General features: G+C 36.7%; 2 protein-coding genes across 2 annotated transcripts in view; one reads left to right on the forward strand and one right to left on the reverse strand.

The window, feature by feature from the left end:
• The window catches only part of FAN1 (FANCD2 and FANCI associated nuclease 1), a 34,215-nt gene extending 22,880 nt beyond the window's left edge, over positions 1-11,335 (forward strand). Inside the window, exons 13-14 of the mRNA XM_069466689.1 lie at positions 7,413-7,587; positions 11,273-11,335. Of these exons, the coding sequence (XP_069322790.1) occupies positions 7,413-7,550 (138 nt within the window). The 3' untranslated portion in view covers positions 7,551-7,587; positions 11,273-11,335. The remainder of the gene's footprint in view (positions 1-7,412; positions 7,588-11,272) is intronic.
• Positions 8,635-12,131, reverse strand: part of MTMR10 (myotubularin related protein 10) — a 45,960-nt gene continuing 42,463 nt past the window's right edge. Inside the window, exon 16 of the mRNA XM_069466690.1 lies at positions 8,635-11,773. Within this exon, the coding sequence (XP_069322791.1) occupies positions 11,177-11,773 (597 nt within the window). The 3' untranslated portion in view covers positions 8,635-11,176. The remainder of the gene's footprint in view (positions 11,774-12,131) is intronic.

Raw genomic sequence — 12,131 nt, forward strand, 5'->3', positions numbered from 1 at the left:
AGGAGGAGGTCACAGGGTGTGGACACCAGGAGCTATTTTAGAAGCTCCCAAGAGTGAGCACCTCCTTAAACATTGTCTGCTAGGCCTGGCCCCGCTGTCACCAGTGCTTTTTTCTGAGTATTGAAATTAAAAAAGAAAATTATATATTCTGGATATTTCATATCTGAGAGTTATATTTTATCCCAGTCTGTGGCTTGTCTCTTTTTTTTAGTGGCATTTACTTTTTTTACTTTTTTATTTTTAATTATTCCGGGTACATAATAGTTATGTATTTTTATAGGGTACATGTGATGTTTTGATACAGGCATTCAATGTGAGTTAGTCAAATCAGGGTAATTGGGGTATCTGTCATCTTAGACATTCAACATTTCTTTATGTTAGGAACATTCTAATTCCACTTTTTTGGTTATTTTAAAATGTACCCTAATATAGTTAGATAGTTAAATAGAATGAAGAATATTTGACAACACAATAAAGTGAATGGTGTTTACTTTTAAATTTCCCTAATGCCTATCCTTAAATTCATCCCTCTCTAGTATGTGAATCGATGTATTTATTGAGTATTCATTCACCAGACGTATATTCAGCACTAACAGTGTACCAGGGGCTGTATTAGACTGTTGGGTTACCAAGATGTATAAAACATCATTTGTAACTGCAATTAATGAAAAGAGCCAGATATAACAGGATGCAATGTTATGGATCACTAGCTCTGTGCTGACTTGTCTCTTAATAGTATCTTTTGAAGAGCAGAACTTTTAAATTTTGACAAACTCCAACTTATCTGTTCTTTAATGGTTCATGCTTTTGGTGTCAGAAATACTTGCCTAATCCAAGGTCACAAAGAGTTTCTCCTCTGTTTTCTCCTGGAACTTTTGTAGTTTTAGGTTCTACATTTAGTTTTATGATTCAATTTGAAACGCTTTTTGTATATAGTATGGGGAATGGACTGAAATTCTTTTTTTTTTTTTTTTGGTGTACTGATATCCACTTGTTTCAGCACCATTTGTTAAAAGGACTGTGCTTCTCCACTGAATTGCCTTTGCATCTTGGCCAAAAATCAGGAATCCACATATGTGTGGGTTTGTTTGTGGACTGTCTTCAGTTCCATTGATCATTTTATCTGTTTTACTTCATTATTGTAGCTTTACTTAAATCTTGTAGGCAGGTAGTATAAGTCCTCTAACTTTGTTCTTTTTCAGAGTTGTTTTGGATCTTATTTTTTTTCTTTTTTCCATTTTGACTTTAGAGGACTGTCTTTTGCATTTTTATTTGAATTATAAAGCTACCCTCTCAATTTCTGCAGGGATTTTAATTGCGATTGCTTTGAATCTGTAGACCAATATGAAAAGAATTGATATCTTAACAGTATTAAGTTGGATTTTCTACATTGACAATCAGATTGTCTGCTAATAATGACATACTTCTTCCCTTGCAGTCTTGAAGCCTTTCTTTTCTTTCTGGCCTGATTTCACCTTGTGGAAAATGCACATTATAAATGGATTGGACATCCTTGCCTTGTGTCTAATCTTGGGGGAAAGCACTTAGTCTTTCGTTACTGATGATCACGTTAAGTACAGGTGTTTTGCAAGTACTTTTAATCAGATTAAGGAATTTCCCTTTACATCCAAGTTTTCTGAGAGTTTTTTAAAATCAGGCATTGATGTTGGATTTTGTTAAATTCTTTTTAAAAAAATCTGTTGACATTATTTAGTTTTTCTCTTTAGTATGTTAATAATGTGATTTACATTGGTTTTTGAATCTTAAACTTACCTTGCACTTCTCAGATAAACCTCACTTCATCAAGATGTATTATCCTTTTTATATAATGTTGGAGTTGGTATTGTAAAATGTTAAGAATTTTTGCATATGTGTGCATGAAGGATATTGAGCTGTAGTTTTCTTTTCATGTTAATATCTTTGTTGGGTTTTAGTTCCAGAGTAATACTGGCCATATAGAATGGGATGGAAAGTATCCTTTTCAGCTTTCTGGAACAGTTTGTGTACAATCAGTATTAGTCCATGAATCTCTGGTAGAATTTACCAGTGAGGCCATATGGGCTTGGAGTTTTCTTTTTTGGGAGAGTTTAAAACTGCAAATCAAAACCACAATGAGATATCACTTAACCCCAGTGAGAATGGCCTTTATCAAAAAAACCCAAAACAACACATGTTGGCGTGGGTGTGGAGAGACAGGAACACTCATACACTGCTGGTGGGACTGCAAACTAGTGCAACCCCTGTGGAAAGTATTATGGAGGTATCTTAAACAGATTCAAGTAGACCTGCCATTCGATCCAGCAATCCCATTATTGGGCATATACCCAAAGGAAAAAAGGTCATTCTGTAACAAAGACACATGTACCCGAATGTTTATAGCAGCACAATTCACAATAGCAAAGATGTGGAAACAACCCAAATGCCCATCAATACATGATTGGATTAGTAAGCTGTGGTATATGTATACCATGGAATATTACTCAGCTATAAGGAATAATGAAGATACGACATCTCTATGGTTCTCCTGGAGAGAGTTGGAACCCATTATATTAAGTGAAGTATCCCAAGAATGGAAAAACAAGCATCACGTGTACTCACCAGAAAATTGGTTTCCCTGAACATCACCTAAATACACTTCTAGGAACGACACCAATCGGATATCAGACTGAGGTGGGGGGTGGGGGAAGGGATGGGTGTATGCCTACCAATGAGTGCATTGCGCACCCTTTGGGGAATGGTAACGCTTGAAGGTGCTGACTCGGGAAGGGGGGGTGGGGAAGGGAGGGATATATACCTACATGATGGGTGCAACGCGCACTATCTGGGGAACAGACACGCCTGGAGCTCTGACTTGGGGAGAAAGGCGGTACATGGGCAACGTATGTAACCTGCAATTCTGTATCCCCCATAACAATAAGATGAAAAAAAAAAAAACCTAATGTAATTCATAAATAAAAAAAAAAACTATAAATTAAATTTCTTTCTTTCTTTCTTCCTTTCTTTTTTTTTTTTTTTTTTGGAGACAGAGTCTTGCTCTGTCACCCCAGGTAGAGTATAGTGATGTTGTCATAGCTCACTGCAACCTCAAACTCCTGGGCTCAAGTGATCCTCTTGCCTCAGCTTCCCCAGTAGCTGGGACTATAGGCGCTCGCCACGACACCTGGCTAATTTTTCTATTTTTTTGTAGAGACGAGGTCTTGCTCTTGCTCAGGTTGGTCTTGAACTCCTGAGCTCAAGCAGTCCTCCAGCCTTGGCCTCCCAGTGTGCTAGGATTACAGGTGGGAGCCACTGCGCCTGGCCTGAATTTCTTCTTAATCAATATAGAGCTTATTCATATTATCTGTTTCTTCCTTATTGAGCTTTGGTAGTTTGTGTCTTTCAAGGAATTTTCCCATTTCATGTAAGTTGCTGAATTTATTTGTATAATGTTCATATTTTTTCCTTATTGTCATTTTAATATCTGTAGAATCTTTATTTCTAGGATACTTTTATTCCTGATAATGGTAATTTGTATCTTTTCTCTTTTTTACTCTGATCATTCTGGCTGGAGATTTATCAATTTTATTGATTTTCTTGAAGAACCAGCTTTTGGCTTCATTGATTTTTGTTCTCTGTTCTTTATTATTTCCTTTCTTCTGCTTACTTTTGATTTAATTTGTTCTTGCTTTTCTTCTAGTTTCTTAAGGTAGAAGCTGTGGTCATTGCTTTGAGACCGTCTTTTCTAAAGGGTTTAGTGCTATAAATTTCCTTCTAAGTGCTGCTTTATCTGAATCTCACATATTTGACATGTTTTCATTTTCATTGAGTTCAAAATACTTTCTTATTTGACTTTTGATTTCTTCTTTGATCCTTGACTTAATTTGAATTGAGTCATTTAGTTTCCAGTACTTAGATATTTTCCAGTTGTCTTTTTGTTATTGATTTGTAATTTAATTCCATTTTAGTCAGTGGACATATTTTGTATGATTTGAATCCTATTGAATTTATTGAAACTTGTTTTATAGCCTAGAATATGGTTTGCCTTAGTGAATATTCTGTTTGTACTTAAAAAGAATGTGTTCAGCTTTTGTTGGGGGCAGTGCTTAAAAGTGTCAGGTCCAGTTGGTTGATGGTGCTTATGTCCTCACTGATTTTTATTTACTTGTTTATAGATCGAGAGAAAAATACTGACATCTCTAACTAAAATTGGGGATTTGTGTAATCTCTGCACATTTCTATTAATATTTGCTTCATGTATTTAAAAGCTCTAGTTTTAGATGCTTACACTTTTAGGATTATCATGTCCTCTTGATGAAACCATCCTTTTATCATTATGAAATGACCGTCCTTTATTCCTGGTAATGTTCTTTGCTCTGAAACCAACTTTCTCAGATATTATTGATATGTAGCCTCTTCAGCTTTCTTTTGATTAGTGTTAACATGATACATGTTTTTCTATTCTCTTACTTTTAACCTATTTTATCTTTATATTTAATGTGGGTTTCTTGTAGGCATCATATAGTTGAGTCTTACTTTTGACTCTACTCCACCTTAACAACCTCTACCTTTTATTATAATTGAGGTGTTTGAAACATTTACATTTAATTGATTATTGATAGGCTTGGCTTTAAATCTTGATACTTATTTTCTGTTTGTCTTAGCACTCTTTTGTTCCCCTTTTCCCTCTTTTTATGCCTTTTTTTTAAACAGATTGCATTTTATACCTTCATTGGCTTATTAGCTGTAACTCTTCATTGTGCTTTTTGAAGTAGTTGTATGAGGGCATACAGTGTATATCTTAAACTTGTTGTCTACCTTCAAGTGATACATACTTTCAATTTCATGTATAGTATAAAGAACCTTTTACAACTATATTTTTATATCTTCCCCCTAGCTTTTGTGTTTTCATACATTTTACTTCAACATGTTACAGATTCTATGACACATTATTTTTGCTTTCTACCGTTGATTAATGAAAGCCTTTATATCTACTCATGTAGATACCACTTCCCGTGTATTCCTTTGTATAGGTCCAGATTCCCCTGGGTTTCATTCTCCTTATGCTTGAAGAATTTCCTGTAACATTTCTTGAAGTGCAGGTCTGCTAGTTATGAGTTACAGTCAGCCCTCCATATCCACGAGTTCTGCATCCATGGATTCAACCAACCATGGGTTGAATATTTGAAATAAAAACAATAGAAAATAACCACAACAATTAAAAAATACAAATAAGATATACAATATAACTATATAGTATTTACATTGTATTTGGTATTATAAGGAATCTAGAGATGATTTAAAGTATACAAGAAGATGTGCATAGGTTATTTGCAAATACTGTGTCTTTTTATGTAAGGGACTTGGGGATCTGTGGATTTTGGTATCTGTTTGGGTCCTGGAACCAGTCCCCCTGGGATATTGAGGAATGACTATTTAGGTTCTGTATGTCTTAAAAAGTCTTTACTTCACCTTTGTTTTTAAAAGATATTTTCTCTGGGCAAAGAATTCTATGTTGACAGATTTTTTTCTTTCAATACTTTAAAAATATTAGTCCATTATTTTCTGGGTAGCATTGTTTCCAATGAGAAATCTGTGGGATTTTTTATTTTCTTTATTTTTTAATTTTTTTAATTTTTCATTTTTTTGAGACAGAGCCTCGTTCTGTTGCCTGGGCTGGAGTGCCGTGGCATCAGCCTAGCTCACAGCAACCTCAAACTCCTGGGCATAGGCGATCCTCCTGCCTCAGCCTCTGAAGTAGCTGGGACTACAGCCACATGCCACCATGCCTGGCTTATTTTTTATATTTTTAGTAGACATGGGGTCTCACTCTTGCTCATATTGGTCTTGAATTCCTGAGCCCAAATGATCCTCCTGCCTTGGCCTCCCAGAGTGCTAGGATTACAGGTGTGAGCCACTGCACTTGGCCTTGTATTTTTTTTTAAAGGCAGGGTCTTACTATGTTGCTTAGGCTGGCCTTGAACTCCTGGCTTAAATGATCCTTCTGCCTTAGCCTCAGCTGGGACTATAGGCTGGTGCCACAGCGTCCAGCTACAATCTGTTTTCTCCTCTGGCTTTTAAAAATTCTGGCTGCTTTTAAGATATTCCCTTTATTGCTGATTACACAATTTAATAATATTTCTTAGTGTGGTAGTAAGTTTCTCTGCTTGGGGTTCATTGAATTTGGTTCATTGGGTTTATAGTTTTCATAAAATTTGGAAAAATTTTGGCCATTATTTATTCAAATATTTTTCTTTCCTCTTTCCTTTGGGGATGCTGATTAAACATCTATTAGGCTGCTGAATGCTGTTTATCAAAAAAATTATTTTACACTTCATGTAGGATAGTTTTTATTACTCTATCTTCAAGTTCAGTAATGTGTAGTGAACTAAAGCTGACACAATTCATGCCTTCATGGCAATGACAGTAATAAACGTTATCTTGTAATAAATGCCATGAAAGAAGTGTATAGGAAGGATTCTACTGATTGTTATGGTGGACCTCTCTGAGAGGAGTGTAAGCTGAATGTTGAAAGGTAAGAAGTCAGGCATGTGAAGATCAAGGAGAAAGTCCTAGATAGAAGGAAAAGTGTGAAGTGAGTGCCCTTGGGTGAAGAGGCTGGTCTCTTCCAGGAAGCTGAAAAGGGGGCCTTTCGAATGGTTGGCAGGGGCCAGACCCTACAGTTTTTTTGATCATGCATGGCAAGAAGTTTAGATTTAATTGCAAATATAACAGTAATTGGAGGGTTAAACAATCCATTGCATGCTTTAAAACAACTTTCCCATTGCTATGCTAAATCAATTTACTAATTCTCTGTGAAGAACTATCTAGTTTCTACAGAATAGAAACATTTCTCAAGTAATTTCTTAGTTACATACAGATGTTCCTTGACTTATGTTGGGGTTATGTCCTGATAAACCCATCGTAAATTGAAAATATTTTAAGTTGCAAATGCATTGAATACACCTAATCTACCAAACATCATAGCTTAACCTTGCCTACCTTAAACCTGCTCAGAACACTTACATTAGCCTCCAGGTGGGTGCAATCATGTGGCAATCAGTATGCCGTAGAGTATCAGTTGTTTACCCTTGTGATCGCGTGGCTGATTCGGGAGCTGCAGCTTGCTGCATGTGCCACCGCCCAGCATCGTGAGAGTGTGGTGCCACCACTCACTAGCCTGGGCAAGCATCAACATTCAAAATTCGAAGTACAGTTTCTATCGAATACATACAGCTTTCGCACCATCTTAAACTCGAAAAATCTTAAGTTGAACCATTGTAAGTCAAGGACTGTATACATATTTGTTCTATATATAAATACAGTGGTGTAGAAGAAGCCATTTAAATGTATGTTAGTGAAAACTACTATAACTTATTTGGATGGTTATTCAGTTTCAGTAAGATACTAATAATTTTTAAAAATTTATCTTCCAGCTGGTAGAAGTTAAAGGCCCCAATGATCGACTTTCGCATAAGCAAATGATATGGTTGGATGAACTGCAGAAGTTGGGGGCCGAAGTAGAAGTCTGCCATGTGGTTGCAGTTGGAGCTAAGAGCAAAGGCCTTAGCTAAATGCTAAGGAATTGGGGATAGCTGGTCATACAATGACGTAAGATTTTCAAAAGCATAAAGCATTATTACATTTAATTTTGATTTTGTTATTGTCTGTTATAAACCTGATAGTTTAATGACTCATCATCATACTGCACGTTTATATATCACAATGCTTGGTGTTTGAACGTACTATTCATTGATGCAACACAGTAGAAATGAACTTTTTAAAAGGGCAAAACCTTGGTGGTTTTAGGAGCTGAATGCATGTTATTAGACATGCAGAAAGGTGGAAAAAAACAAAACAAATGATGAGTCACATCTTTAAGTCTTTTATAAAAGTAGCATAAATATTATTTCCTTCTAATAGTTATATTGGAACTGAGATTCTTGAATTTATGTTTTTCTTTACTGCTTTATATATTTAACTATTCAACATTCTCGTTTTATGATTATATAAGGGCAAAAACAGTTGAAATTCCAATTTCTTTAGGAATCAAAACAAATTTTTATGAAGTTATTTAACTTATGACATCTGAAATGCTTGCTTTTACCAATTGGGCCTGGATCACTAGGGGACTGAACAGTCTTTATCAGAGGCAGTTGCCCCTTCTTGTTCTTCTCCTTAGGGAAATCCCTAGTAAACAGATTAGGGGTGCTTTCTCTGTTGACAGTATAATTAAAACAGTGCTGCTCAACACCACTGGAAGGGCCTCAGGCTGAAGGAAAGGTGTGGTAGAAAGGTGACTTACCCAAACACAAGGCCCGGGAGTCAGGGACCAGGAACCCAGTCTCTCATTGACTTGTTCTGAGACTGTCTTGGGGAAATGTTACTCCCTAGTTTTTGTAGTTATTGAATGGAAGGACCAGTGTGGGCATGATCCATTGACACTCACAAGGCCTTAATTACACAGCCAGTTCTATTTTAATAGGTGTTAAAAATGTTACTGATAACTACCTGGTTTTAGAGGGCAAGCAAAAAGTCACAGGGATGACACAGAAATATGAGTGGGAGAAGACGCCTTCTTGTCTTCTATCACTGTGTTTTTGTAAGTGATTCCATTATTATAACTACAACAAACAATTGCTGTGAAAATTTTATTTAGCAGTCAAAATTTCCTTCACATTCATTACTGTTGAACAACAAGATCTCATATCTTCCTGCTCATACCACTTGAACTCAAGTCATCAGTTTTAGGCACAAAGGTTTTAGTTTTCTCTCAAAATCAAGTTTTAACTACTTGAGGTTACTGCTACAGCAAGCAGATTTTACTGAAGGATATGAACAGTTTTCACCCTCTGTTAGTACAAGTTAATATCCTTTCCTTAAATAAAGTTAGACATTTTTGGCTTTAAACTTGGCTTCCATCATAAAATAACAGTAAGACACTGTACATCTTTATGTTCAATACTAGAAAGTCCAGCGCCATTGAGTATTTGCACGGCATTCTGTCAGCACAGGCTCCACGCGCAGGGCTGTGGGGAACGGTGAGTGCTAAGCTGTCTTTGGTGCAACGCGCACAACCACACTTCTGCCACCAGGGTCCCTTCTGCTAGCAGAGGTGCCAAGCAGCTTGGCAATGGCCTGACTTAAGGCTGTTAAAGTTGTTTTTCATATTATGCACGATAAACATATAACATATGCATAATAATCATATAACAACTGTCCAGCAAAAAACCCCCAAAAAACATATTTTACTACATTTGATTATCATATAAAAATATGCATTTTTCTATTTTAAAATAGTATTAATAGTACCTAATCCTTTTTAAACTTGTAAATTAACAAAAAAATTACTAAAGGAAGTTGAAATAAATGTTTGAGGGAAGAAAATTATATGGAGAAAAATGCTCAATCCAAAAAACAATAATTTGTGATGATAAAAAGCAGCTTAATGAAAAAGAGAATTATTACACTTTCAATGGCAGGATATGCTGTGGTGTTTTAAGGGGATCAGGGCTAGTTTCCAATCAAGGACTATAAAATGTTAATGTAATAGTTCTCTTTATATAAACTGAAAATAGCCCTTATTTTCTAGGCAATAAGTTGGCAAAAACATTGGATTTATCCACAAGATGAATTTCTGTTATATCCAGAGACATAATTTTTAAAAGGCAAATAATTCAAATAGGAACAGCTATTTAGTACGTGTAAAGGTAAAAGATATTATCTTGAAAAAACTTGTTTTAGAAAAAGAAATACGCTAACTAGACCTTTTACTATAAAAAATTTCAAAACCTTAAGATGGTAGTTTAAGAAACTCCTAACAAATTTGAAAACATCCATGTTTTAAACAAGGAATGGGGTGTGTGTTGGGGGTGCTAAATGTCACTGCCATAAGAAACTTAAGCTTTGACCCCTATAGCTTTGCTAGGCTCTTGTCACACAGATTGGAAATCAGGGAGTTTTAGCTCAAGAAAATACCTTTGTCTGCCTCTCAGTCCCCTCTTAATGTTGCTGTCAAAAGCTGGGGGCGGAGCACTTCTGTCGCTATTTATTAAAATGGCAGTATTTTGAGAGAAGTCCTTTTTTATTTCTATTCTATTCCTAAGCTTTAAGAACTTTGAGAGCAGAAGGACTTCTGTGCTGGTGCCCAACTTATGACCTCATTAATTATTTCCAAGGGGGAAGTGCTAACAGTAGTTTACCACACTGGAAATGCGGACAGGAAAGCCCACGATGCCCCCTAGCAAGCCCTGTCTCTCAGGGTGGGTTTTGGTGTAGACGGCTCTCTCCTGTCTACAGCACTGACCTGCCAGAGCTGGGGCTGCACCATCCAGGCCCCTGTGTCCTCAGTGGCTTTCAGAGGAACAGGAATGTGGCTTTGGGGACTTCTGGCTATGAAGCTTGGTATAAAAAACTTATTTCCAATATGTAGTGGGATTTTAACACCTTAATTTTAAAAAGTGAAATTATGTTTTCCTCTGTGAGATTCATAATATTAAAATGAAAGGCACTTCTAAGTTTAATTATATTATCTACAGCAAATGCTTTAAAGTTAATAGTGCATATTATTTTAAAGTTAGTCCCATGAAGTTAAAAGCAAACTCAGGATTTCAAAACACAGTGATCTAAGGTCCCAAACAAGGTGATCTAAAATAATAAATTCTGGCCTCAGAACACTGAACCTTCATCAGGTGAGTTCAATTAGAGATGACAGAAAGTGACCAGAAAAATACATAAATACCTACTAAAGCCTGTTGAGGGTTTTATCAGATGTTTCTAGAAATATACTAAATGCTAATTTCTTAACTTTCCTATTGTCTGCTCCTTTGGGTTGCTAATCTGACCAAGCATCAGGTAACCTTTAGTAGGCAGTAGGAAAAATGGATGCAGACAAAATAAATGTAGCAGACAAAACCTGATTAGTTTGATCACAGTTACAAGAATGGGGGAATGTTTGCCTGCAAATCACCTAAAAATGAGCCAGATCTAGAATAAAAGAAAGGGACATACAAAAAATTTACATCTCTTTCCTAAAATAAGTGTGAAGGAAGCATGATTGAACAAGTTTTTAAATATTAGTGCAAATTTCAACTATTGTTACATATAAAGTTATTAGAGCTTCAAATGCCTACATTAACAGTTTTCATTCCGAAGAAAAAAATTTACAGCTTCCCTCAAAATGTTCAGGAAATACTACATTTTAGTCTTCATTCGCTAGTGTCTCAGTAGATAACCATATTTTGGCCCCACTTAAAAATTTGCTTAATGGCGTTCCTAAAATGCTTCGTCTGCACAGATTCCCTACAGGAGAAAACGGAAATGAGGAGGAGAGAAACTCTGGTGTCCCTGAGGTGTCGTGTGGGCCGCTGGCTCTGAAGTACATCCTGCTCTGGCCCAGCTCCGCGTAGCAGGCTTCCAGAGGGCCGCTCCACTGCTGCCGCAGCATCCTGCTAAGCACGTCGACCTCGTCAGCCAGGAGGGACAGCTTGTGAAAGGCGGTGATGAAGCCGCCCAAGTTGATCTGAGCCTCGGGAACCCAGCGGAAGTAGCACAGTTTCCACAGTTTTATGTGTGTTCCAGAGAGACGTGGCAGAATAACCCCATGCAGGTCGACTGGTTTGGAAAACCACTCTCGAAAATATTGCTCCATGTCACTGTTCTGGCTGTCAGTTTGCTGAAGAGGCTCTGGCTTTAGTTTTAATATTAGTGAATTTCTCCTAGGAAGTAATTCTTGGTCACTGATGATTCCATTCTTTAAGGAAGATGGCATTCCTCTTAGTGTGGAGCTGTAGCTTTTCTGTACAGTAGAGAGATTTCAGCATTAGTTTCTTGGAGCATCCCTTTTTTAGAAAGACTAAAGGTATAATGGCAAATATAAACTCAGTATCATGAAAAACTGATGGCATTTCATCCTCAAAGAACATTTTCATCCTTTCCCTTGTAGTACTTATTCTAATCCTCCTCCCCTGGAATGCAGCTTGTTTAGGTGTTGACTCTTCACTAGGCCTGAGTTGGAGTAGGGAGGTAAGTACATTAATTTGCTTAAGGGAAAATTTCTAAGACTGCTGGGTTAGGGAAAAAAGCCCTAGGCCTGGCTGATTCTAGAAAGAAAAATGAGCATATTGGATGGGTTTCAGGAAATGGGGCTCACAGGC

This window comes from Eulemur rufifrons, chromosome 3 (assembly GCF_041146395.1).
Source record: "Eulemur rufifrons isolate Redbay chromosome 3, OSU_ERuf_1, whole genome shotgun sequence".
NCBI classification, from domain to species: Eukaryota; Metazoa; Chordata; class Mammalia; order Primates; family Lemuridae; genus Eulemur; species Eulemur rufifrons.